The sequence below is a fragment of the Aotus nancymaae genome, unplaced genomic scaffold (assembly GCF_030222135.1).
Source record: "Aotus nancymaae isolate 86718 unplaced genomic scaffold, 86718_ANA_hifiasm-v0.15.2.pri h1tg000057l, whole genome shotgun sequence".
Lineage (NCBI taxonomy): Eukaryota > Metazoa > Chordata > Mammalia > Primates > Aotidae > Aotus > Aotus nancymaae.
The window spans coordinates 67,664,774-67,691,270 of NW_026988471.1; the positions used below are offsets into that span (position 1 = coordinate 67,664,774).

Below are 26,497 nucleotides of genomic sequence, written 5' to 3' on the forward strand. Positions count from 1 at the left end.
GCCAGACTGTAGTCTATCTCGTATACTTGCTACAAACCCTGTGTAGAAATTATGTAGGTGTTATTATCCCCATTTTAGAGAGGAAGAAGTCAAGTTTGCATGGCTGGTAAGTAGCAGGCCTGAGAGCCAAACCTGGGTCTGAATGACTTAACTTCTGTACTGTAAGGTTTGAATGAAGCAACTGAGGCCAGTTATTGGAACAAAGAAATTTAATCGGCTCCTGGGCGAGGTTCTATGGTCCTACAGGAGGGGCCGGAGAAGTCGCACCTCTCTTCTTGGGGTGTGGGTTTTATAGGGAGTGGAGGTACTTGATCGGCTGCGGGGAAACAAAGAGGAAATAGTTTCATTGGTTATGAAGGGACTGGGCACTGGCAAGGGGCTGGTCGAGGATGTACAGGGCAAGCAGCCATAGGGCAGACCTTTGGTGGGCTTTTTCAAAATTTCGGTGGGTACAGGACTGAGATTGGAATACAGAACTGGGTACAGGGACCCCGCGTGGAGAGGGCAAATGCTGAGTAATGTGCTCAGAATGGTGACGTAGTTTTCAGGCTCGGAGAGAGAAGGGTGTGTCCATTTGGCTCCCAGCGAGGCATCCGGCCTTACATGTACTAATCACGTTTTTCTTTTTTAATTTATGTTTGGAGCAGGCTCTAAACCATAGACACATATATATCGGGGCCTTGTGGAGTCTGGGAAGAACTATCCCTCTCAGGGTTAGCTAATTCCTAGCAATAACAAACAACTGGCTGCCCCATAACTGTGATGTGCAGATCAATCAATCCAGAGCCCATACTTCCCTATTCCCCCAGATCACCCTATGGCCAGGTAGGAACCAGACAACTACAGCCTATCCCTATGGCCCAGACTCTGCTTAAATTGTTCAGACCTGCAATCCTAAGCGTGCTTGGCATGCCTACCCTCCCTCACCCATTCCTTCCCATGAAAATCACAATAAAGTTTCCGACCCTTGCTTTTCCTCACCCCTTCTGCCTCTGACTCCAGTGCTTCCTCCTGTGACCCCATGGCCTGCCCTGCCCCCTGCTCTAGGGAACTGCAATAAACTCTCCTTTCAAGGATGTTTTCTCCATGTCTGTCATGCTTTACTATATGTGATTTAAACAAAGTCCCAGGTAGTTTTTAAAACAGCTTCCTAATTTCCTCTGCTTCCTCCCATTTCTCCTTTTCCCATCTCTCAGGCCTGACGATTCCCCTTACTCTGACTTCCAGTAGCCCCTTCTTTCCAGGCAGGGCTATCCCCAGCCCAGCCTTCACTGGACTTGAGGATCAGCTGGGGAGCTTTTAGCTAAGGCCGCCTCCTCACCCAGCCCCAGACACTCTGAATCGATTGTTCTGAGGTGGGCATAGGTTCGGAAACTTGGATGGGTATTAGAATCATGTGGAGGGCTTGTTAAAACACAGATTATTGGACCCTATCAGAGCATCTGATTCAAGAGTTCTAAGGTAGGGCCTGAGAGTTTGCATTCCCACAAGTTCTCAGCTGGTGCTGAAATGGGGCGAGGACACTGACAGTTTTAAAAAGAATGCCAGGTAATTCTAATAGGCAGTCAAGGCTGAGAACCACTGACCTAGAACACAGTCAAGTGGAAAATATTATGAACTTGAATCACAAGTGAATTAATTTTTTTAAAAGATATCCATTGAAGGGTCCTGACAACCATGGGTTTCCAGGAATCAGGAGAGTCCTCTGACACATTCGAAGTGGGATCTTTTCAATGTCTCTGTTTCGATTGCATGATCTTAAACAATAAAAGGCCTTCCCAGGACCGGGGTCCTGGATGCCTCTTGATGTCTGCAGATTAAGGTGTGCTTCACCAAGGGGAAGACCCAGCTGCTGCCCCTCACAATGGAGCAAAGGGCTGTGCTTTACTTTAAGAAGTGGGACCAGGCCTGGGAAAGTGTGCGCAGGGACAGCGAGACCACTGAGCATGCTGGTGGGGCCTGGCACAATCAGGAAAATCCTTCTCCCCACGTTCCTCATTGTGTTTATTACACAAAGTTTGTAGTGTGGATATTCGGAGTGATGGCTTTTAATGCGTTCATGATCCAGGACCTGAGGACGATGGAGCATGCTGTGATTGGCTACTGTAATAAAATGTGGAGCATCTAGGAAGACAAGGTGGAAATTGTGGGGATCTGACAGCTGGATGAGGATGACTGGGAGCACAGAGGCTGAAGGACCCATCCCTGTATCCTGATCTTAATCAGCGACTTATATTAATAAGCTTTTACATTCAGATATCACTCCAATATTCATTGAAAATAACCATTTTTGGAGTCAGTAAATGAATTCAACATAATTTTTGTTTCTAAAATAGTCTTCTTAGAGGTATCATGTTATCCTCTAAAGAAATTTCATTAAATACCTATTTTATCCAAGAGTTAGCTCCTTTACCAATGGAGCCAATGTATTCATATTCTAGCTTATCTTCTTTTTAATAATTAAAATCAACAAAACATCTATCTCTGATGCCTAATAGCAACAAAGAAGAGTAATGAGTCACCGTGGTTTATCCCAGTTCTAGCACTCTTTCCTGTTTCCGGTAGTTTCTGGAGCAGCCAAAATCAAATCTTCTTTTACGCAAATATTCTAAATAAATCCAAAGTGAGTTCACGCGCGTTTCCTCAGCAGAAAACCCTAAATTACATACATAACCTCTTCTTTTCCCTCCTTGCTGCCTCACAATCCCTCTTCCTTGGAGAAAATAATTTTTGCATCAATGGTCTCATTAGTTCTCTCATTCTACAGTGTTTATGGGTTATTACAATCACTTCTTCCCTCCAGTTTCAGCAAAACAACCTAGTGTCTATCATCCCTATTACTACATCTCTTTTTCCTTTCCTTCCTGAAGAAAACATGCTGTAGAATTAAAGCAAAATTACACTGTCCCTTGAGCTTGCTATGTCTTGAATTGCTCTTCAGAGGTTCTTCTATTTAATTTCAATGTAGAAAAGTTTATAATCATACTACTCAGATCATGGACAAGGACCAGCAGCATCACTGGTGCTAAATAACTTATTACAAATGCAGAATCTCAGGCTTCCTGAATCACAATGTACACTTTCAATGAGCCCTCTGCTGATTTACTTGAGAAGGGAAGTTGTCTTTTATCCTGAGTGAACATGACATTAAATGTGTATTGCAAAATTACCTATCCCAGATTTTGATCCATCCTTTTTTCCTGTGGCTGTATTTGAAACAGGATCTTTCTTGTCATGTGTGACCTGAATGGGATTTGAAGCAAAATAATCAGCACATAAAGTATATTTCACAGACTATACAGTTAATAGTTCAAAAGACAAATGAGAGTGTAATTACCTTTGAGGCCCGTTCTTTCTGAGAAGACACTGAAAAGAGAAAGGGATACATAATAAATCATATGTAAATATGATAAAGATATCCATACATTGATGCAGTGTTAGCATCAACCTGTATTTTCCTGCCTGTATTAGTGTAGGCTTTGATGTTTCATACTTTCTGTCTTGGGACAGGAACGTGACAGAAAAACACTGAAGAAAACAGGAAAACAGGCTTCCAAGAGTTAGCTCCTTGAACAACAAAGACAATGTATTCATATTCAAGTTTATCTCATTTTTGTAACTAAAACAAGAAAATATATCTCTCTGTTGCCTAACAGTAACAAAGAGGAGCAATGAGTCAGTGTGGTTTATCTCAATTCCAGCACTCTTTCTGCTTCCAGTAGTTCCTGGAGCAGCCACAGTCAAATCTTCTTTTATGCAAATATTCTAAATGCATCTGAAGGGAGTTCACTCAGGTTTCCTCAGCAGAATCCCCAAAATTGCATAAATACCTTCTTCTTTTCCCTCCTTCCTGCCTCACAATCTCTCCTCCTTAAGGAAAGTAATTACTCCATCAGTGGTGTCCTTAGTTGTTGTTCTACAGTGTTTACGGGTTATTACGATCACTTCTTCCCTCTGGTTTTGGCAATATCGTCTGAGGCCTATAATTTCTATTACTTCATCTCCTCTTTTCCCTCTTGATGAAAACATGCTGTAGAACTAAAGCAAAATTATGCTGTCCCCTGAGTCTGGTATGTCTTCAACTGCTCTTTAATGGTTCTTCTTCCCAATTTCAATGTAGGGAAGTCTATAATGTTACTACTCAGATCAAGGCCAAGGACCAGCAGCATCAGCATCAACCGAGAAATTATTACGAATGCAGAAACCCAGGCCTGCTCAATCACAATGCGCAGCTTCACTGAGCCTTCTGCTGATTTGTTCAAAAAATAGAAGTTCTCTTCAATCTTGAGGGAACATGACATTAAATGTGTATTGCAAAATTACCTGTCCCAGATTGGTCTCCATCCTTTACTTCTCTGGCTATAACTGAAACAGATGTTTTCTTGTCACGTGGAGCCTGAATGGGATTTGAAACAAAATAATCAATACATTAAGTATATTTCATAGACTATATAGAGAGAGAGTGAATAATTAAAAATATAAATAAGAGTGTAATTACCTTCGAGGCTGGTTGTTTCACAGAAGACACTGAAAAGAAAAAGGGATATATAATCAATCATATGTAAATACGATAAAGTTAACCATACCTTCATGCAGTGTTAGCATCAAGCTTTATCCCCCTGCCTGTATGAGCGTAGGCTTTGATGTTTCATACTTTGTGTTTTGGAACAGGAACATGACAGAAATACACTGAGGAGAACAGAAATACAGGCGTCATGAAACATACACTCACCGATCTAAAATCAGAGGAGCAACTCATACACCTGGGAATCAATGTCAAAGCAGGTGGTACTATTCCCGCCTGTCTTTCATGCAACACATCAGAAGAATTTATACCATTGTACTACAAATATTCATCAGGCTCTGTAACTTGCCCAACAACTGAGAAGGTACACAATTACAATGACACTTCAGTTGAATGTATACTTCATGTCTCTGCAGGGGAAAGGTCCTAAATAGATCAGCTTGGATATATGTTTGCTGAATATTCCTACATAATATTCATTATTACTCACACCCATATGGTGTAATAATTTTCAACATTTCTGGTATCCCCTAGTTTAGCTTTCTGGAGGTTTCTTCACACACTCATGCAACACGATATGACACATAAGCCTCAATAAACAGTATCAGCCTTTATCGCTTTTGACATACTTCTACTAAAAAAAACTACTACAAGCATTAGATATTAATAAGCTTTTACATTCAGATATCACTCCAATATTCATTGAAAATAACCATTTTTGGAGTCAGTAAATGAATTCAACATAATTTTTGTTTCTAAAATAGTCTTCTTAGAGATATCATGTTATCCTCTAAAGAAATTTCATTAAATAGCTATTTTATCCAAGAGTTAGCTCCTTGACCAATGGAGCCCATGTATTCATATTCCAGTTTATCTTATTTTCAATAATTAAAATCAACAAAACGTCTATCTCTGATGCCTAATAGCAACAAAGAAGAGTAATGAGTCACCGTGGTTTATCCCAGTTCTAGCACTCTTTCCTGTTTCCGGTAGTTTCTGGAACAGCCAAAATCAAATCTTTTTTTACGCAAATATTCTAAATAAATCCAAAGTGAGTTCACGCGCGTTTCCTCAGCAGAAAACCCTAAATTACATACATAACCTCTTCTTTTCCCTCCTTGCTGCCTCACAATCCCTCTTCCTTGGAGAGAATAATTACTACATCAGTGGTTTCATTAGTTCTCTCATTCTACAGTATTTATGGGTTATTACAATCACTTCTTCCCTCTGGTTTCAGCAAAACAACCTAGTGTCTATCATCCCTATTACTACATCTCTTTTTCCTTTCCTTCCTGAAGAAAACATGCTGTAGAATTAAAGCAAAATTATGCTGTCCCTTGAGCTTGCTATGTCTTGAATTGCTCTTCAAGAGGTTCTTCTATTTAATTTCAATGTAGAAAAGTTTATAATCGTACTACTCAGATCACGGACAAGGACCAGCAGCATCACTGGTGCTAAATAACTTATTACAAATGCAGAATCTCAGGCTTCCTGAATCACAATGTACACTTTCAATGAGTCCCCTGCTGATTTATTTGGGAAGGGAAGTTCCCTTTTATCCTGAGTGAACACGACATTAAATGTGTATTGCAAAATTACCTGTCTCAGATTTTAGTCCATCCTTTTTTTCTGTGGCTGTATTCGAAACAGGGTCTTTCTTTTTACGTGTAGCCTGAATGGGATTTGAAGCAAAATAATCAGCACATAAAGTATATTTCACAGACTATACAGTTAATAGTTCAAAAGACAAATGAGAGTGTAATTACCTTTGAGACCCGTTCTTTCTGAGAAGACACTGAAAAGAGAAAGGGATACATAATAAATCATATGTAAATATGATAAAGATATCCATACATTGATGCAGTGTTAGCATCAACCTGTATTTTCCTGCCTGTATTAGTGTAGGCTTTGATGTTTCATACTTTGTGTGTTGGAGCTGGACATGACAGAAATACACTGAGGAGAACAGAAATACAGGTGTCATGAAACATACTTATAATTTCAAATGTGATATTTTTCTTTATATGTCTATTACCGCAATAAAACAGTATCAGTGTGCATGTGGATATGCCGAGTGATTAGGAAATCATGTGATCAAAATCAGAGGAGCAACTCATGCATCTGGGAATCAATGTCAAAGCATGTGGTAAATCCTCCTGCCTGTCATGTCTTTCATGCAAGACATCAGTAGGGTTTATACCATTAGACTACAAATATTCATCATGCTCTTCTACTTGCCTGATAATTGAGCAGGTGCACAATGACTATGATGCTTTAGTTGAATGTATGCTTGACAACTACTCAGTGGAAGTGTCCCAGAACGATCAGCTTGGATACAGGTTTGGTGAATCCTAGTATATAATATTCTTTATTTCTCATACTCATGTGGTATAATAATGTGCCTACATTTCTTGCATCCTCTAGTTTAATCATCAGAAATTTTCTTCATTCACTCATGGCAAGAAGACATAATATATTAACCTCTTCAAAAAGTATAATAAATTATCAAATTTGACATACTTATACCAAATAATGTTGCTACAAGGATTAGATATGAATAAGCTTTTACATTTCAATCTCACTCCAATATTCACTGAAAATAAACTGTTTAGGAGTCAATTAATGATTTCAAATTATTTTCTTTCCAATATGGTCTGGTTTGAAGTATTACGTTTTTACCTAAATAATTTTTATTAAATTGATATTTGATCCAAAGTTAGCTCCTCGAAAAACAATGTCAATGTATGTATATTCATGTTTATCTCATTCGAATAACTAATATCAACAAAACATGTATCTCTGATGCCCAAGAGTAACAAAGGCTAGTATAGACAAAGACAGGATAGAATATTAAAAACATAAAAGGACACAGTGGCTTGTTAATATAATCTCAGCTACTCAGAAGACTGAGACAGAAGTATCACTTGAGCATCCCAGGAGTTTGAGACCAGCCTGGGAAACACAGCAAGATTCTATCTTTATAAAAATAATCATGCAGGCTGGGTGTGGTGGCTTGTGCCTGTAATACCAGCACTTTGGGAGGCCAAAGTAGGTGGAACACTTGAGGTCAGGAGATGAAGACAAGCCTGGTCAACATGGTGAAACCCCGTCTCTAATAAAAATACAAAAAGTAGTCAGGTCTGATGGCGCACACCTGTCATATGCCTATTTCTAAAACACTGAGTGTCAATAGCAATGTGGATACACCAAGTGATGAGGACCAATATGATCTAAAATCAGAGGAGCAACTCATACACCTGGGAGTCAATGTCAAAGCAGGTGGTACTCCTCTGGCATGTCTTTCGTGCAACACATCAGAAGAATTTATACCATTGTACTACAAATATTCATCATGCTCTTTAACTTGCCCGACAACTGAGAAGGTACACAATTACAATGACACTTCAGTTGAATGTATACTTCATGTCTCTGCAGAGGAAAGGTCCTAAATAGATCAGCTTGGATGTATGTTTGCTGAATATTCCTACATAATATTCATTATTACTCACACCCATGTGGTGTAATGACTTTCCTACATTTAGGGAATCCTCTACTTGAGCTTTCTGAAAGTTTCGTCACACACTCATGCAACACGATATGACACTTAAGCCTCAATAAACAGTATCAGCCTTTATCGCTTTTGACATTCTTCTCACCTAAAAAAAACTACTACAAGCATTAGATATTAATAAGCTTTTACATTCAGATATCACTCCAATATTCATTGAAAATAACCATTTTTGGAGTCAGTAAATGAATTCAACATAATTTTTGTTTCTAAAATAGTCTTCTTAGAGGTATCATGTTATCCTCTAAAGAAATTTCATTAAATACCTATTTTATCCAAGAGTTAGCTCCTTGACCAATGGAGCCCATGTATTCATATTCCAGTTTATCTTATTTTTAATAATTAAAATCAACAAAACATCTATCTCTGATGCCTAATAGCAACAAAGAAGAGTAATGAGTCACCGTGGTTTATCCCAGTTCTAGCACTCTTTCCTGTTTCCGGTAGTTTCTGGAGCAGCCAAAATCAAATCTTTTTTTACGCAAATATTCTAAATAAATCCAAAGTGAGTTCACGCGCGTTTCCTCAGCAGAAAACCCTAAATTACATACATAACCTCTTCTTTTCCCTCCTTGCTGCCTCACAATCCCTCTTCCTTGGAGAAAATAATTACTACATCAATGGTCTCATTAGTTCTCTAATTCTACAGTGTTTATGGTTTATTACAATCACTTCTTCCCTCTGGTTTCAGCAAAACAACCTAGTGTCTATCATCCCTATTACTACATCTCTTTTTCCTTTCCTTCCTGAAGAAAACATGCTGTAGAATTAAAGCAAAATTACGCTGTCCCTTGAGCTTGCTATGTCTTGAATTGCTCTTCAAGAGGTTCTTCTATTTAATTTCAATGTAGAAAAGTTTATAATCGTACTACTCAGATCACGGACAAGGACCAGCAGCATCACTGGTGCTAAATAACTTATTACAAATGCAGAATCTCAGGCTTCCTGAATCACAACGTACACTTTCAATGAGCCCCCTGCTGATTTATTTGGGAAGGGAAGTTCCCTTTTATCTTCAGTGAACAGAACATTAAATGTGTATTGCAAAATTACCTGTCCCAGATTTTGATTCATCCTTTTTTTCTGTGGCTGTATTTGAAACAGGATCTTTCTCATCACGTGTAGTCTGAATGGGATTTGAAGCAAAATAATCAGCACATAAAGTATATTTCACAGACTATACAGTTAATAGTTCAAAAGACAAATGAGAGTGTAATTACCTTTGAGGCCCGTTCTTTCTGAGAAGACACTGAAAAGAGAAAGGGATACATAATAAATCATATGTAAATATGATAAAGATATCCATACATTGATGCAGTGTTAGCATCAACCTGTATTTTCCTGCCTGTATTAGTGTAGGCTTTGATGTTTTATACTTTGTGTCTTGGGACAGCAACATGACAGAAACACACTGAAGAAAACAGGAATAGAGGCTTCACAAATTCCAACATAATATAATTTGTCATATATCTACTTCTAAAATAAGAGAGTATCAATAGCAATGTGGATATCCTTAGTGATGAGAACCAATGTGATCTAAAATCAGAGGAGCAACTCATACACCTGGGAATCAATGTCAAAGCAGGTGGGACACACTCCTGCATATCTTTCATGCAAGACATCAGAAGGATTTATAACATTATTATTATTTTTTTTTTTGAGACGGAGTTTCGCTCTTGATACCCAGGCTGGAGTGCAATGGCGCGATCTCGGCTCACCGCAACCTCCGCCTCCTGGGTTCAGGCAATTCTCCTGCCTCAGCCTCCTGAGTAGCTGGGATTACAGGCACGCGCCACCGTGCCCAGCTAATTTTTTGTATTAGTAGAGACGGGGTTTCACCATGTTGACCAGGATGGTCTCGATCTCTTGACCTCGTGATCCACCCGCCTCGGCCTCCCAAAGTGCTGGGATTACAGGCTTGAGCCACCGCGCCCGGCCTATTTATAACATTATACTACAAACATTCATCATGCTCTTTCACTAGCCCAATAACTGAGAAGGTACACAATTACAAGTACACTTCAGTTGAATGTACACTTCACATCTCTTCAGTGGAAGTGTCCCTAATTGATCAGCTTGGATATGTTTGGTGAATCCCAGTAAATAGCATTCATTATTTCTCACATCCATGTGGTGTAATAATTAGCCCACGTTTCTCATATCCTGTTGTTTAGCTTTACGAAAGTTTCATGATCCACTCATGACAATAAGCTATTATATAAAAACCTCAATAAAAAGTATCATCAACTATCAATTTTGACATACTTCTACAAAACAAAACCACATTAGATATTAATATGCTTTTACATTCAAAAATTACTCCAGAATGCATTGAAAAACTCATTTTAGAGTATATTAATGAATTCAACAATACTTTTATTTCTAAAAGTCTTGTTTGAAGTACCATATTATTTTCTAAAGAATTTCCATTAAATAGCTATTTTATCCAAGAGTTAGCTCCTTAAACAATAAAGACAATGTATTCATATTCAAGTTTATCTCATTTTGATAACAAAAAAAAAAAAAATGTATCTCTGTGGCCTAACAGTAACAAAGAGGAGCAATGAGTCAGTGTGGTTTATCTCAATTACAGCACTCTTTCTGCTTCCAGTAGTTCCTGGAGCAGCCACAGTCAAATCTTCTTTTATGCAAATATTCTAAATGCATCTGAAGGGAGTTCACTCAGGTTTCCTCAGCAGAATCCCCAAAATTGCATAAATACCTTCTTTTCCCTCCTTCCTGCCTCACAATCTCTCTTCCTTAAGGAAAGTAATTACTCCATCAGTGGTGTCCTTAGTTGTTTTCTACAGTGTTTACGGGTTATTACGATCACTTCTTCCCTCTGGTTTTGGCAATATGGTCTGATGCCTATAATTTCTATTACTTCATCTCCTTCTCTTTCCCCCTTGATGAAAACATGCTGTAGAACTAAAGCAAAATTATGCTGTCCCTGAGACTGGTATGTCTTCAACTGCTCTTTAATGGTTCTTCTTCCCAATTTCAATGTAGGGAAGTCTATAATCTTACTACTCAGATCAAGGCCAAGGACTAGCAGTACCAGTGTCAACCAAGAAATTATTATTAATGCAGAAGCCCAGGCCTGTTCAATCAGAATGTGCAGCTTCACTGAGCCTTCCACTGATTTATTCAAAAAATAGAAGTTCTCTTCAATCTTGAGGGAACATGACATTAAATGTGTATTGCAAAATTACCTGTCCCAGATTGGTCTCCATCCTTTACTTCTCTGGCTATAACTGAAACAGATGTTTTCTTGTCACGTGGAGCCTGAATAGAATTTGAAACAAAATAATCAATACATTAAGTATATTTCATAGACTATGGAGTTAATAATTAGAAATATAAATGAGAGTGTAATTACCCTGTAGCCTAGTTGTTTCAGAGAAGATACTGAAAAGAAAAAGGGATACATAATCAATCATATGTAAATACGATAAAGTTAACCATACATTCATGTAGTGTTAGCATCAAGCTTTATTCCCCTGCCTGTATTAGCATAGGCTTTGATGTTTCATACTTTGTGTCTTGGAACAGGAACATGACAGAAATACACCGAAGAGAACAGAAATACAGGTGTCGTGAAACATACACTTATAATTTTAAATGTGATATTATTCTTTATATGTCTATTACCACAATAAAATAGTGTCATTGTGCATGTGGATATGCTGAGTGATTAGGAATAAATGTGATCTAAAATCAGAGGAGCAACTCATACGTCTGGGAATCAATGTCAAAGCAGGTGGTAAATGCTCCTGCATGTCATGTCTTTCATGCAAGGCATCAGAAGGATTTGTACCATTATACTACAAATATTCATTACGCTCTTCTACTTGCCTGATAATTGAGCAGGTGCGCAATGACTATGACGCTTTAGTTGAATGAACGCTTCACAACTCCTCAGTGGACATGTCCCAGAATGATCAGCTTGGATATAGGTTTGGTGAATCCTAGTATATAATATTCTTTATTCCTCATACCCATGTGGTGTAAGGTTGGTTGCCTCGCCACGAGCTCAGACGCACACGCCCCCACCTTTTGTCTGAAAGCTTGCACCTACTTGGGCATGTTCCCTTCTCCCCTTCTCGCACAGCCTGGCCTTCCCTTAAAGAATGCAGTATGCAAGCAGAGTCTTGTGATTCTAGCCAATAGCAGTCAAGTCTTTCTAGCCAATAGCAGCCGAGTCTTTCTAGCCAATAGCAGCTGAGTCTTTCTAGCCAATAGCAGCCGAGTAATTCTAACCAATAGCAGCCAAGTCCTGTATGCAAACAAAGGCTTGTAACCTTACCCAATAGCAGTCCTGCTGTCCCAAAACCAATCGAGCTCCTTCACTCCCTATAAAACCCCACATCTGAGAGGAGTCCGTGAGACTTCTCTGGCCCCTCCTGTTGGACCACAGAACCTCACCTGGGAGCCTGAATAAATTCCTTCATATTGGATCTTCTTGTGTTGGCCTCAGTTTCTTCTTTTTAAACTTGGCAAGAACCCAAGAACAAACCTTACATGTGGTATAACAATGTGCCTACATTTCTTGTATCCTCTAGTTTAATCTTCAGAAACTTTCTTCATTTTGCTCATGGCAAGAATATACAATATATAAATCTCTTCAAAAAGTATAATAAATTATCAAATTTGACATACTTATGCAAAATAAAGTTGCTACAAGGATAGATATGAATAAGCTTTTACATTTGAAACTCACTCTAATATTCATTGAAAACAAACCTTTTAGGAGTCAATTAATGAATTCAACATTATTTTTGTTTCCAAAATAGTCTAGCTTGAAGTATACTATTCTCTTAAAAATTTTTATTAAATTGCTATTTCATCCAAAAGTTAGCTTCTGGAGAAACAAAGTTAATGTATATATATTCATGTTTATCTCATTTGAATAACTAATATCAACAAAACATGTATCTCTGATGCCCAATAGTAAATAAGAGTAGTAATCAGTTACTGTGGTTTATCCTAATTCTAGCACTCTTTACTGCTTCCAGTAGTTCCTGGAGCAGCCAAAATCAAATCACCTTTTATGCAAATATTCTAAATACATCTGAAGTGAGTTCATTTATACTTGAGTCAAAATTTTAAAAATCATTTTCTTTATACTCCTCAAGTCTCCTGATATACCTACATTTTCTGAGTTCAGCAGTTCAGCACTCTTGCCATCTGTTTGTCCAGTTTTGCAAAAACATACACGTCAACAAATAATGTTTCCTAGGAATACAACTAACAATGGATGTGAAGGACCTCTTCAAGAAGAACTACAATCCACTGCTCAAGGAAATAAGAGAGGACACAAACATATGAAAAATCATTCCATGCTCATGGTTAGGAAGAATCAATATTGTGAAAATGGCCATACTGCCCAAAAGAATTTATAGATTCAATGCTATCTCCATCAAGCTACCTGTGACCCTCTTCACAGAATTCAAAAAAAACACCTTAAACTTCATATGGAACCAAAAAATAGCTTGCATAGCCAAGACAATCCAAAGCAAAACAACAACAACAACAACAACAAAACAAAGCTGGAGTCATCATGTTACTGACTTCAAACTATATCACAAGGCTACTGTACTCAAAACAGCATGGTACTGGTACCAAAACAGAGATATAGACCAATGGAATAAATAGAGGCCTCTGAAAGAACACCACACAACTATAACCATCTGATCTTTGACAAACCAGAGAAAAGCAATGGGGAAAGGATTCCCTATTTAATAAATGGTATTGGGAAAACTGGCTAGCCATGTGCAGAAAGACAAAACTAGATCCCTTCCCCACACCTTATACACAAATTAACTTCAAATGGATATAAAAATTTAAACATGAGGCCTAACACCATAAAACTCTTGAAGAAAACTTAGGCAATATCATTCGGGACATAGGCATGGGCAAGGACTTCATGACTAAAACACTAAAAGCAATAGCAACAAAAGCCAAAATAGACAAATGGGAACTAATTAAACTTAAGAGCTTCTGCACAGCAAAACTATCAATAGAGTGAACCAGCGACCAACAGAATGGGAAAAAAGTTTTGCAATCTACCCATCTGACAAAGGGCTAATATCCAGAATCTATGGAGAACTTAAATTTACAAGAAAGAAACAAACAACCTCATCAAAAGAATGGGTGAAGGAAACGAACAGACAATTCACAAAGGAAGACATTTATGCAGCCAACAAACATATGAAGAAAAGCTTATCATCAGTGGTCATTAGAGAAATGCAAACAAAACCACAATGAGATACCATCCCACGTCAGTTAGAATGGCAATCATTAAAAAATCAGGATACAACAGATGCTGGAGAGCATGTGGAGAAATAGGAATGCTTTTACACTGTTGGTGGGAGTATCAATCAGTTCAACCATTGTAGAAGACAGTGTGGTGATTCCTCAAGGATCTAGAACCAGAAATACTATTTGACCTGGCAATCCCATTACTGGGTATATACCCAAAATTTATATATCGTTCTATTGCAAAGACACATGCACACATATGATTATCTAAGCACTGTTCACATAGCAAAGACTTGGAAGCAACCCAAATGCCCATCAATGATAGACTGGATAAAGAAAATGTGGCACATATACACCATGGAATACTATGCAGCCATCAAAAAGAATGTGTTCTTGTTCTCTGCAGGGACATGGATGAAGCTGAAAACGATCATTCTCAGCAAACTAACATGAGAACAAAAAACCACATGCCACATGTTCTCACTCATAAGTGGGAGTTATATGGACATAGGGAGGGGAATATTACACACCAGAGCCTGTCGGTGGGTGGAGGGCTGGAGAGGGATAGCATTGGGAGAAATACCTAATGCAGATGACAGGATGATGGATGCAGCAAACCACCATTACGCTATGAAACAAACCTGCACATTCTACACATGAACCCCACAACTTAAAGTATAACTTAAAAAAAGAAGATTGTCACTAAATCTTCTACTACCATATATTATAGCAAGATACACTCAATTTGAAACAGAATAGGAATATTCACTGCAGAATTATAGTATATAAAAATACATAAAGGAAATAATTGTATTAGTAGGCAAGAAAATAACTAATACATGATTGATTTTTTTAATTTCATAATTATAAACAGAAATTTAACAAAATATAAAACAAAACTGAACCAGCTATATAATTAAAACGAAATAAATTTTTTATTTTAATTTTAAATCAGAAATTATTACTTAGTTTAACAATTTTGCTGAAAGGTTAATCAAATAAGAACAGATTATAATTACCTAATATTGCCATAGTAACTTCTGTATAGAAATCTGTTAAATATTCACCAAAAGTCAAAAATCTAACAGCACAGAAACTTAATATTTCATATTAAATTGAAACTCATGCAAATGAAATAAGCAGCATGCTATATCACTATACTATTCACTATTAAAATAGAACTTTTAAGACAATACCTAAAATTAAGTTGGGGCTATAACTGCTGTAAAGAAAATAATTCACGTGACAGTCATAAGACTGTCATTTTAGAAAGACCTACATGCAAAACTGGCCTTTCACTGGTGTTTGGAAATTTATATTTTAAAGGTTTCTCACCGTTTTCTGAGAAAAGTAGATCACTGTACCTAAACTGTTTCCATAAACAATGTAGTTGACTCTGAATAGCTGCTTTTCTTCTGGAAGTCTGGAACTTTTGCACGTGTGAGAGAGGATGCCTATGTAACTAGCTTCCATAAAATCTTTGGATACTGTGTAAGTCTCTATGAGACTCATAGTGGTAAACAACATTGCACGTATGCTGTCAAAATTCAAGGCTACAGGAATTAAGCACATCCTGGTAACTCCACAGGAGGGCTCCTGGAAGCTTGTGCCTGGCTTCCCCCAGATATGCCACATGTCCCTTTGCCCTGAGCTAATTTTATTTTGTATTCTTTCACTGTAACAAATCAAAGCCCTGAGTATGACTGTTTGCTGAATCCTTCTAAGTGAATCACCAAACATAGAGGCAGTCTTGGGAAACCCTGACACAATTGCATTACATGAATTTTTTTTTTCCTTCACATGACACAGACGGTTTATTCACACCTCTCCACCTGCCACAGTTCCACATCCCAGTTCAGTGGGCCTGTTGGTGAGCCCCTCCTGGCAGGTCTGTCTATGAGAGTCCCCGTCCTGAGTTCCAAGTCCACGTCCTGACTAAGTGGTGAGTGGGCTCAGTTGCTCAGGAAGACCCTCTCGCGTGCGGTATTGGTGTAAGGGTGCCAGCGCCACTCCACGTCTGTGGTGGCCTCTTGCTCCAGCATGCCCAGGAGGATCATGTACAACTTCAGCTCAAAGCGGGGCCCGACCTCAGTGAGCTCCACGTTGCGGTGGTCTGTCTTCTTGTACACATGGTGCCGGAATGATATGTAGTCATCCTGGTTTGCGAAGGTGATGACCCGGTGGCTGTCATCTTTGGGCACAGGAAATAGGTATCAGAGGATGTCAGAGACCCGCTTGCCCAGGCGGGAGGAGAAGCCGTGTGTGATGAGGCGGGGCTTGGCCTCCGACATGGTGCCCAGGTCTGGGATGTCATGCCGCATGACCACGTTGCACAGCGTGAAGCAGGCAGTAGGGCCAAAGGGCAGGTGGCTGACGATGAGCCCCACAGGTGTGCCTCGATGCTTGTGGACCACCAGCAGGTCGCTCACGCCGTTGGCTTTGCAGGCTCGCACCAGCGCCCCCACTTCATGTCGACCTCCGTTCATTCGCTGGGCTCCCGGGAACACCAGCTTCAGCTCCTTTGCAAACATCTTGAGGCGGGAACTGGGGTCTCAGGAGGTAGTGATCATGACCTTGGGATCCTCGACTCCTGCCCATCGGTATTCGTCATCCACGTGGCTGGTCACGCCTTCACCGCTAGCATCATCAAACTCCAGGGACCCCTGTAAGGTCAGAGCTTCCCGGCGTAACTCAGTAAGAATCAGGCGGTTTTCTTTGAGTGCGCACCGCAGCCGCTCCTTCCTCTCCTGGGCCGAGCGCTGCGCCTCCTTGCGGGCCTTGCGATACAGGTACTCGCGGCGCAGGCGGGCTCGCGGCGCAGCATCTCGAGCGCCGCTTCCACTTGGGTCCGGGAAAATCTGTGGGTTCCGCCTCGAAATTTGTTTTCTTTAAAGTGATGTGACATGTGACTACAATCAGAAAGCTGTTTTACAAAATACCTTTCCCTAATCTGTTTTCCTTGACAGTTGCCTTTAAGATTCCTGTATTTCTGCTTGAATAAATCCATAAAAGAAATAGAAACAATTATGCCAAAAAAATGAAAAACAAGCAGCAATCCTATTTTAACCAGAATAAAAAAATTGAGAATGTGGATAATTAAAAATATATCCCATAGTATGAAATATTCTAGAAGAGAAACAAACAGATCACAGTCAATTTTCTTCAGCTCAGCAAGGTTTCTTTTATAATAATTAGGTATCAGGCAGGTCAGGTGCAGTGAGACGCACCTGCAGTCCCAACTACTCCAAAGGCTGAGGCAGGAAGACTGCTTGAGATCAAAAGTTCCAGGCTACAGTGCAGATTGTGCCTGTGAATAACCATTGCATTCCAGCCTGGAAAACAGAGTGAGACTCTATCTCTAAAATGTATTAGTAGGCTGGACACGGTGGCTTACACCTGTAATCCCAGCACTTTGGGGGACCAAGGCTGGTGGATCACGAGGTCAGGATATCAAGACAATCCTGGCTAACACGGCGTAAACCCCGTCTCTACTAAAAATATAAAAATTAGCCAGGCATGGTGGTGCACACCTGTACTCCCAGCTACTCAGGAGGCTGAAGCAGGAAAATCGCTTGAACCCAGGATGCGGAGGTTGCAGTGAGCCGAGATTGCACCACTGCACTCCAGCATGGGCAACAGAGAGAGACTCTGGCTCAAAAAAAAAAAAAAAGTATTAGTGAAAACATAGATAAAATAATTTGCATTATTCAAGTCATTGTGATAATTATAGAAATATATGTAGCCCTTGGATATAGTATAATACTGTACCACTGATCATAGAGCTCAATTAATTTGTTTCTAATCTTTTTTTTTTAGCTTCTTATAAGACTAAAAATGTCTATTAAAACTAAAAATCATCTGTTAAAGGCCGTTCTTCACAGAACAGGTCAAAAAGTCAAAAACTGCATTTGAAATGTAGGATGAGTTATCCACTTCTCCTCCCAAACAGTGGATTTTTATTATCAAGGGTCAAGAGGACTTTAAACTTATTTGGGGAATAACGGAAGTTATGGACCTGCACCATAGCTCATGCCTATAATTTTACCACTTTGGGAGGCTGGGCAGGAGCATCACTTGAAGGCAAAAGTTTAAGACTTGCCTGGCCAACAGAGAGAGACCTTTGTCTCTGAAAAATAAAAAAAAGAAAAAAGTTAGCTGGATGCAGTGGCATATGCTTATAGCAGTTTCAGCGACTCAGGAGGCTGAGGTAGGAAGATCACTTGAAATCAGGAGTTTGAGGCTGCAGTGAGCTATGATCACACTATTGCACTCCAGCCTGGGGGACAGCAAAAGACTCAATCTCAAAAAAAAAAAAAAGAAAGAAAGAAAGTGATATATAAATGGTTAAAAGTCTCGTAATCCAATTGACCAAATATTCCAGCTAAGTAACAGATTAGCAATATTTGAAGAAAGGTAATACCAGGAAAGTGTTTTACATTAAAACTATGTCAAGTTTGAAAATTTAAAAGACATTTAAAATTTGAAAATTTAAAAGACACTCAAAATCATAAAGGACTGTCATCACTTACAATGTCATTGTGCTAAAGATATCAAGAAGTTTAGCATTAAAGATTAATAGAATACCAGATATACTTTAGAATAGGTAGCTAATTCTCTTAAAAGGAAATAATATATAGTTGTCAAACATGCCTGTGTTAGAAATGTGTTCTAATAATATTTCTTTAGGGATGAAATTCAAAAGAAAGCAGTAAAAGCAGATATTGTAAGAGGCAATGAAAAGGAAAATGCACTAAAACAAATTGTCCCAGAACACAGAGAACTGGTATATTTAGCATATCAACTTACATTTTTCTCCATATTATATAAAAGACGTTAGCTTCTCCAAACTGCTGATCTGTAAACTACTTCTGACTGAAACTAGAAACTCTTGAAATGCAGCTGTGTTATGATTCCATGTTGGAGTGAGTTGGGGTGTATGTGCTTTGGAGAAGTTGGGTGCAGTTATTGCTACCAGACTTTTGTTTCAGAATGCATCCAGAAGAACTTAATAGGGGCTTCAGTACAAATTAAGTATTTCCACAAGGAGCAGATAAGGAGGCCACAGTTTTTTCTCACACATTACCCTTAGGTTTTGACAATTCTGTAAAAGTGTTGGTACATGTACTCAGAAGTCAAGACATTTTCCCTGACCCTGTGCACATAGTTTCTGCAGTTACAAAAGAGTTACGCAGGATCTTGATAGATTTATTCCTCCATATTTGGACACCAAACATACCAATCACATCAATAGTGCACCTTACACCTCATAAATGGTTCTTTTGAAAAGGGCACCACCAAAGAGCTTTTACAAGTTAAATCTAATTGACTTTTTAGTCATCTTACTTGTTAGAATTGATACTCCCTCCTTGAAATTCTCACATTTTTTATTTTTGCAACATCACTTCCTCTGACTCCTCTCCTACTTTTTTCTAGCCACTGCTCATTCTCCTTAACCAACTCTTTTTTTTCTGGGGGTAGGGGGGAAATATTGACATTCCTGGGGTTTTGTCACTGGATGCCATCTCATTCTACGTCTGCATCATGGACAGCTCATTGAGATCAATGACTTTGCCTAATAATTAGAATAACATCAATCTATGTCTGCATCTCCAACCTCAGAGTTGGAGGGAAGGGAAATTATTCTTCCCTGTTGACCAGCTGTACTTCTCCATTCACTGAACATGTCCTACTCCTTTCTCGTGTGCAGTATAAAGGCTAGTACACAACCTGGAAACCTATGAATGGTCCAGGATTTCTCTCTGCACCCTAGTGTTTTACATTCAGTGTTCACTAAATCATATTAACTGTACCTCTTTTCTGCTTCTGCTTTATGTATCTACTGCCACAACATAAATATGTTTATATTTCCTAAGTCAACATGGCCTCTTCACTGATGGCTTTCACAAGAGAAAAATCCCTGTCAATTATTATTGTATTTTTATAAATATAAGGAAAAATTAAGCAAAACAAATGAAGAAGGCACAAGGCCAAGAAAAAGGCCAACATTTTAAAATGAGTAAATGGAGCTTACTTTATTTATTTATTTATTTTACCATGGAAGGGTAAATACCTCACACTAGCTTGATAGTAGTTCAAGGATTGAACTACAAGGAAACTACAGCTTTAACTACTGCAAAAGCTTCCTTTCTCTAGTTTATTTTCTTGTATGCAGAATACAGAATATAATACATGTAACATACCAAATATGTATTTTCAACTGCATGGGGATTGGTAGAGCTAAATAGCATGCTATTCAAGGGTCAATTGTAATTATTGTTCATTTACTAGCTGCAAAGAATTTATTATACAAATTAAATAGAAGTTCTAATTAAAAAGTCTAATTCATTTTAATGTGACTATAAAGAAAACATACAGCATAACTTAAAATTTGTTTTCTTATTTACACAAAAAGATCATCTAGAATATTAGGAACCATAATTAAGTAACAATTTTTTCAAACAATATTATTTCAGATTATAAATCATTTACAATTAACTTTTTAAATAATTATGAAATCTAGACTACTAAGAAAGTATTTTTTTAAATGCATGCCATTTAAACAGTACTTTTTTGTAATCAAAACATCCTTATTCTTTTTTATCTATGGTAATACCATCAAGAGTAATTCACTGTTAGAAATCTTACCTGGATTGCTATTTATAGAAAGCGCTTTAGATTTCTTTTCTTCTTTGTATTCAGAAATTAGTTTGAGAATGCTATGCATAAAATTAATAAAGAAAATTTATATTTTAATACTATTATTAAAAAAATTTACCAAACATACTAAATTACTAGAGTATTTTAAACAGTATCGGGATGTTAATTATCCTATACACTTCTGTTCTGTGAGCTCTACAAACTTCTTAGTACCTTTCTAATTAAATAATAACGACAGGTGAAGTACTCATGAAGTGAAGGCAGTATAGCTCATAAACTAACTCACATCACCTTGACATAATAGAAAGTCACCTTCCTGGCTCTTACTGATAAGTCCTGGCTCTATAGCCTACAGGTATTTGCTGTTAAACAGGTCGCTTCTCTTAGGCGCAATGTCTTCTTCTAGATTGTACTGTCTTCTTTCATGAGGTTGTTTTACAGGTTTAATGAAGTAGCATTTTTAACATTCACAGAGAAATAGTAAAGTAGTGGAATCTGTTCTTAAATTTTATTGCTGGAACTATTTTGAAATCCCAAATCAAACCCAATGTGTGTTTTTTCATAGGTTCTAATATTCAAATGCTTCAGTTTAAGAAAAATGTTGTCCTAATTTTGTTTATTGTTCTATTATTTGTGGCTTATAATTCAGGGCATCTCAATTATTTCATAATTTGTAAATCAATTTATTTATGAATACCATTATTTCATTAAAATAGGTAACATGATTGTCCACTATTACTGAGCTCATCAATTCCAAGGAGAGAAAACTAACATGTCAAGATCTGGCTTGGGCTACCACTATCACTTGTCTATAGATTTCAACTGAACCAGCAGACGTTTGCTAGAGTGATAGTTAATCTCCATGTTATCTCCAACTGACATGGAAGATAAAGCCCTACTTTCATTTTTTTAAGTTCCATAAAATAGATGAAAGTTGACATTTTCTCATTTCAAGATACATACTAACAAAATATTTACGCAACACCCCATGTGTTACTTAGCTCCATTCTCAGTTTATAGATCACCTTTGTAACGAAAATCACAATTCTAATATAAGGTGCCATCCATTTTGTTTTGATTCAAACTATTACTTAGCTGGCCAGCAGCCAAATGACCTTCCTGTGACTGCAAAATATGAAATGCTTCGCCATGCTAATTTTCTTTGTATTGTTCCAATTTTAGTATTTGTGCTGCCAAAGCAAGCACAAAACCTTTTACATATAAATGCTGATGAGCCATGGATGAGACTTAGTTCTGTTAAATCTAACTAACCAACTTGAGACTCAGATAATTCTGATGAATGACTTCCTATAAAGCAGAATTTACAAATATTTTAAAAACTTGAGATAGTGATGCAAGCAGCTTGAGAGATCTTCTTTATTATAGAAAACAGACCACTTGAGGGGCCAACCACAAGTTGATGCCTACTGCTCTAAGGAAGGATGGCATAGAAGCTTCCACTACCTGAGAAAAACTCTTACACTGTTTATTTTAAAAGTCTCAGGGTACATATCTGGTAGCAATAAAAAAAACCTGTAATTTCTTTCTACAACATTATTTGAATATCTCTGACAGTTTAGAACTATCCCAACTAATATTTGCTTTAAAGAGAAAAAGAAAACAACAAAAAAACCAAGGGACTCAAAAAATAACTCACCACGAAGGTCTTGAAGTCCAGCTTAAAATGTGGGCTCTACATCAGGTTTTGAGTGTGGGTGAAAGTGTCAATTTGCTCACTATGTGTATTCATAAAGTTAGAATTCCAGCTAACAGAGCAAGGTTCTGGTGTTTTGGAAACAATGGCTGAACATATAAGTATATGCATGTGAACTAAAAAACAGTTGTAACTTTGAAGTTTTTTAATGGATCACTGTGAAGATTAAGCGATCTCAAACAGAAAGGGCATCGGGGCAACCTGGGTGGCAAAGGTTAATCATTACCAGACTGTAGGAGCACTTTCAATGGCAAGAAAGCAGCAACAGAATCAATGAAAACAAAACAATGATTAACATGTCCTTTCCCCCTCCCTTTCTGACTTATAGAAACTATTTGTCTTCCTTGAACTTAGGGAACCCCTTAGGTTCTTGAAAAATTCAAGGATCAGGCTATAGTCGATGGTCCCCAGTAAACAGCACAAGGTTTTTTTGATAAACTGGACATTTCAAGATCCAAATAACTAATTAGAAAAATCAAAGATGTGAAACTACTTTATCCTATGCATAGGGGTTATACTTGAAATAAAAAGAACATTGGAATCCCTAATGAGAAAAGTCTTAAAAGTTTCAATATCAAGAATCCTGTACCTACTGCTACTTATTTTTTTTTGATTTCTGGCTGATGAAGTTCCATAACTCTTGAAAACTTAAAAATTTGCCACTTGAAAACTACCTGAACCAAACTATGAAATCTCACCTGATACATAAGATGCAATTGTTACAATTATTTTAAACTTCAATTTAGTGTTCACTAGCCTTTTTATGTAAAGACTTACATTTCATTTTTAGTAGCAGCAGCATAATTTTCTGTGGTCTCCCCATATACATCTTGAGAAAACACATCAATATTGTGCTGCAGAAGAAGAATGACTATATCTCTTTTTTCAAGACGAACAGCAAGTGTGAGGGCTGATCTAAAATAACAGAGAGATAATTAAGAACTTTAATAATGTTTTTAAAAGCTAAATGTATATACTTTATTAACTTAATATCTTGCTTGTCCATGTAGAATTAACACAATTACATGTACTAATAAACAAGCATCTTGGGTGCTCAAGGGTTTATCTTTGTAAATTATCACAAAGGTTAAAAGCAATGAACAAAAAGGAAGCCTCTTGTCCCACTGTGGTATGACACAGTTAAAGTTGTTGACTTAAAGTCCTTTGATGGGCAAGAAACTGTGCTCTGGCCACCTATCTAAAGTAGGCAATTTTAAGTGAAGAATTATTCATTTCTTCCCTAGTCTGATATATTATAATGCAAAATCAACTAAGGGGTCAGATAAGAGCTATCTGTAGGCTTAAAACAATAAAGCCTTAGCTTCAGTTAATGACACTGATAAGCATGTGCTAGGCATTTAATTAAATGTCACATATATATGTGGAAGATAATATATCCTTTAAGGGTGGTTGTGTGTAACCATACACACACACACACACACACACACACACACACATATATATATATATGAGCACATACTTACATGCTTAGCCATTGTTTCCAAAACACCAGCACCTTGCTGTGTTAGCTGGACATTCTAACGTTATATATATATAATGACTTATACACAATCACCCTTGAAGAATATATTATCCTTCTTTTCACATAAGAAAACATACTTGGTGATAAGTAATATTCCCAAGGTCACACATCTAGCAAGTGGGAAAGCTTGGGATTAAACCCAGTCCTGTGTGAACCTAAAGCTTGTCTTCATTAAAGTTTTACTCATTTAAAGCTATCTTTTCTCCCTCTCCCCATATCAATTAAAAACAACATCAAAACACAGTAGAAATGAAAAACATGAAACTCCTTTAGCTAACATAAAATCATACAATCAAAAACATCACATTATTACATTATAAATAACACATCATATTACAAATAACAAACATCTGTCAATATACAGAGACTTCTATATATAGAAGCCTTCTATGTGTATGTCTATATATAGAGACAAATCCTACCAACACTCTTCTTTATGTTATTCATCCAAATAATTGTTTTTCTACCTAAATTATAATCTGTGTTGATATTTCTCACTATATCCCAATAATTAAAAGTTAGTCTTCTTATTAATGTACTATTTCTGACTTGAGTGACTGCCGTCACTCTAAAATGACACTCAGGTTTTAAAACAATGCAACAAGAACTAAGGTCTGTACCTTTTAAGGGAATCAAGTGCATTTATATTTGCATTTTTCTTTAATAAAAATTCCACCATCTTCAGTTTTCCTTGACTCACAGCAAGTAAAAGTGGTGGAGGTTCTTCCTGTAAAACAACAGCAACAATTTATAATTCACAAAATCACATATTTATCAACTGAATTGAAAACCTTATACAAGATCCTATGAGTTTAAATATATACAATTGAAATAACATAAGAGGTGTCTCTTTCTTTTCACTCCTCGGTGCTTTTCTATGTGCTGCTCCTTCCCCTGGAAACAACTCTTCTCTGCCTCACTGTAAGAACTCTGGTCATCTCCAAAACTCATTTCAAACATCTACCAGTTCCAGGAATCTTTGCTTCTGTCACCGCATTTAGCATGGTATTTTGTAAGGATTTTATTGATTCCCACCTGAACCAAGAGCTTCTTCAGAGCAAGAGCTGTATTTTTTTCTCTATGTCCTAAGACACAGTAATAAATGTTTCAGGTATTTTTATTAATGATCTAAATTATTATCTATGAGCAGTGTTTCTTAAACTATTAATATATTCCAAAGAATATTTACTTTACCAGAAGTTGAAGAAAGACTCCAAACGAAAGACTCCATGATCACCCAAGTTTGAAAAATGTTACAAAACTGTGCCGTATGTAACTAGTATTTGAGAAATCTTTTGAACTTCACCTAATCCCTATTTGTCAATACTTTTCATGTAGAACATTAACATTTGAGGAATTAGAGTTTCAGGGATACAGTTGTGAGAGCTTACCAGTAAAGGTGGAGGTTTCCTCTGGGTGATACACATTTGCTTGTTTCTATCAACGGTGTCAGAATCTCCTGGGGAGCACCTGATATTGTCATCTGAGATTCTGACATGATTGACAGTTCATTTGAAGCCTATCTCTTTTTAATTCAGAGAGCTGGGCTCTGAATTAAAGGAGATAGGCTTCAAATAAACTTTCACTCCTTATTATTAAATAGTCCATGGGTTTTCTCTAGTAGCATTTTTATCTTAGCTGTGAGAAAGCTCTATATGAAATGTTATTCTCAACTACAATATTAGGACCCTGGTGCAAATAATTATGTAATTATAATCTTAGGGCCCCGGTACATAACTCGTTTTAAAATTTATTTGTATTCTAGTTTTCATATTGTTACTTAAAATATTTTTATTTTAGATAAAATATAAATCAGAAATAAAAATACAATGGCTAATCAATTAAAGCTCTAATAATTACCTATATGAATTATTTATAGCATAATAAAAGCCACTAAATTACCTGCATTTTTAGGAGACAATGCTGAAGAGAAAGATATAATATTGTTGGCAATATGCATAACCTATGCAACTATACCAACTGATAAACCTGAAAAAGCTTACCTGCATTCTAATGGGAAGATGATTCTTTATAGTATATATAAAGAAAAATAGTTTATAAAACACTGTCTAAATTCAAAAGTTCAACCCCATTACTAAAGAATTTATATAAAATATAGACTACATATTTGAATAAATATAAAATATCTTGAAAACCTTGAAATATTTACTAAAATATACTATAAAACAGGGCTTGTAAAATCATCCTTACAGAGGCAAGGGAGATGAC

At 37.3% G+C, this 26,497-nt stretch overlaps 1 protein-coding gene and 1 pseudogene across 1 annotated transcript in view; both read right to left on the minus strand.

The window, feature by feature from the left end:
* Positions 1-202: 202 nt before the first annotated feature.
* LOC135269646 (ankyrin repeat domain-containing protein 36B-like) overlaps positions 203-26,497 on the minus strand; it is a 32,603-nt gene continuing 6,308 nt past the window's right edge. Inside the window, exons 4-17 of the mRNA XM_064363784.1 lie at positions 24,889-24,995; positions 23,503-23,640; positions 21,000-21,070; positions 11,473-11,501; positions 11,306-11,378; positions 9,314-9,342; positions 9,147-9,219; positions 6,292-6,320; positions 6,125-6,197; positions 4,499-4,527; positions 4,324-4,396; positions 3,338-3,366; positions 3,171-3,243; positions 203-316 (exon numbers count right to left, since the gene is read on the minus strand). Of these exons, the coding sequence (XP_064219854.1) occupies positions 210-316; positions 3,171-3,243; positions 3,338-3,366; positions 4,324-4,396; positions 4,499-4,527; positions 6,125-6,197; positions 6,292-6,320; positions 9,147-9,219; positions 9,314-9,342; positions 11,306-11,378; positions 11,473-11,501; positions 21,000-21,070; positions 23,503-23,640; positions 24,889-24,995 (933 nt within the window). The 3' untranslated portion in view covers positions 203-209. The remainder of the gene's footprint in view (positions 317-3,170; positions 3,244-3,337; positions 3,367-4,323; positions 4,397-4,498; positions 4,528-6,124; positions 6,198-6,291; positions 6,321-9,146; positions 9,220-9,313; positions 9,343-11,305; positions 11,379-11,472; positions 11,502-20,999; positions 21,071-23,502; positions 23,641-24,888; positions 24,996-26,497) is intronic.
* On the minus strand, positions 16,307-18,891 carry LOC105710148 (U3 small nucleolar ribonucleoprotein protein IMP4-like; annotated as a pseudogene).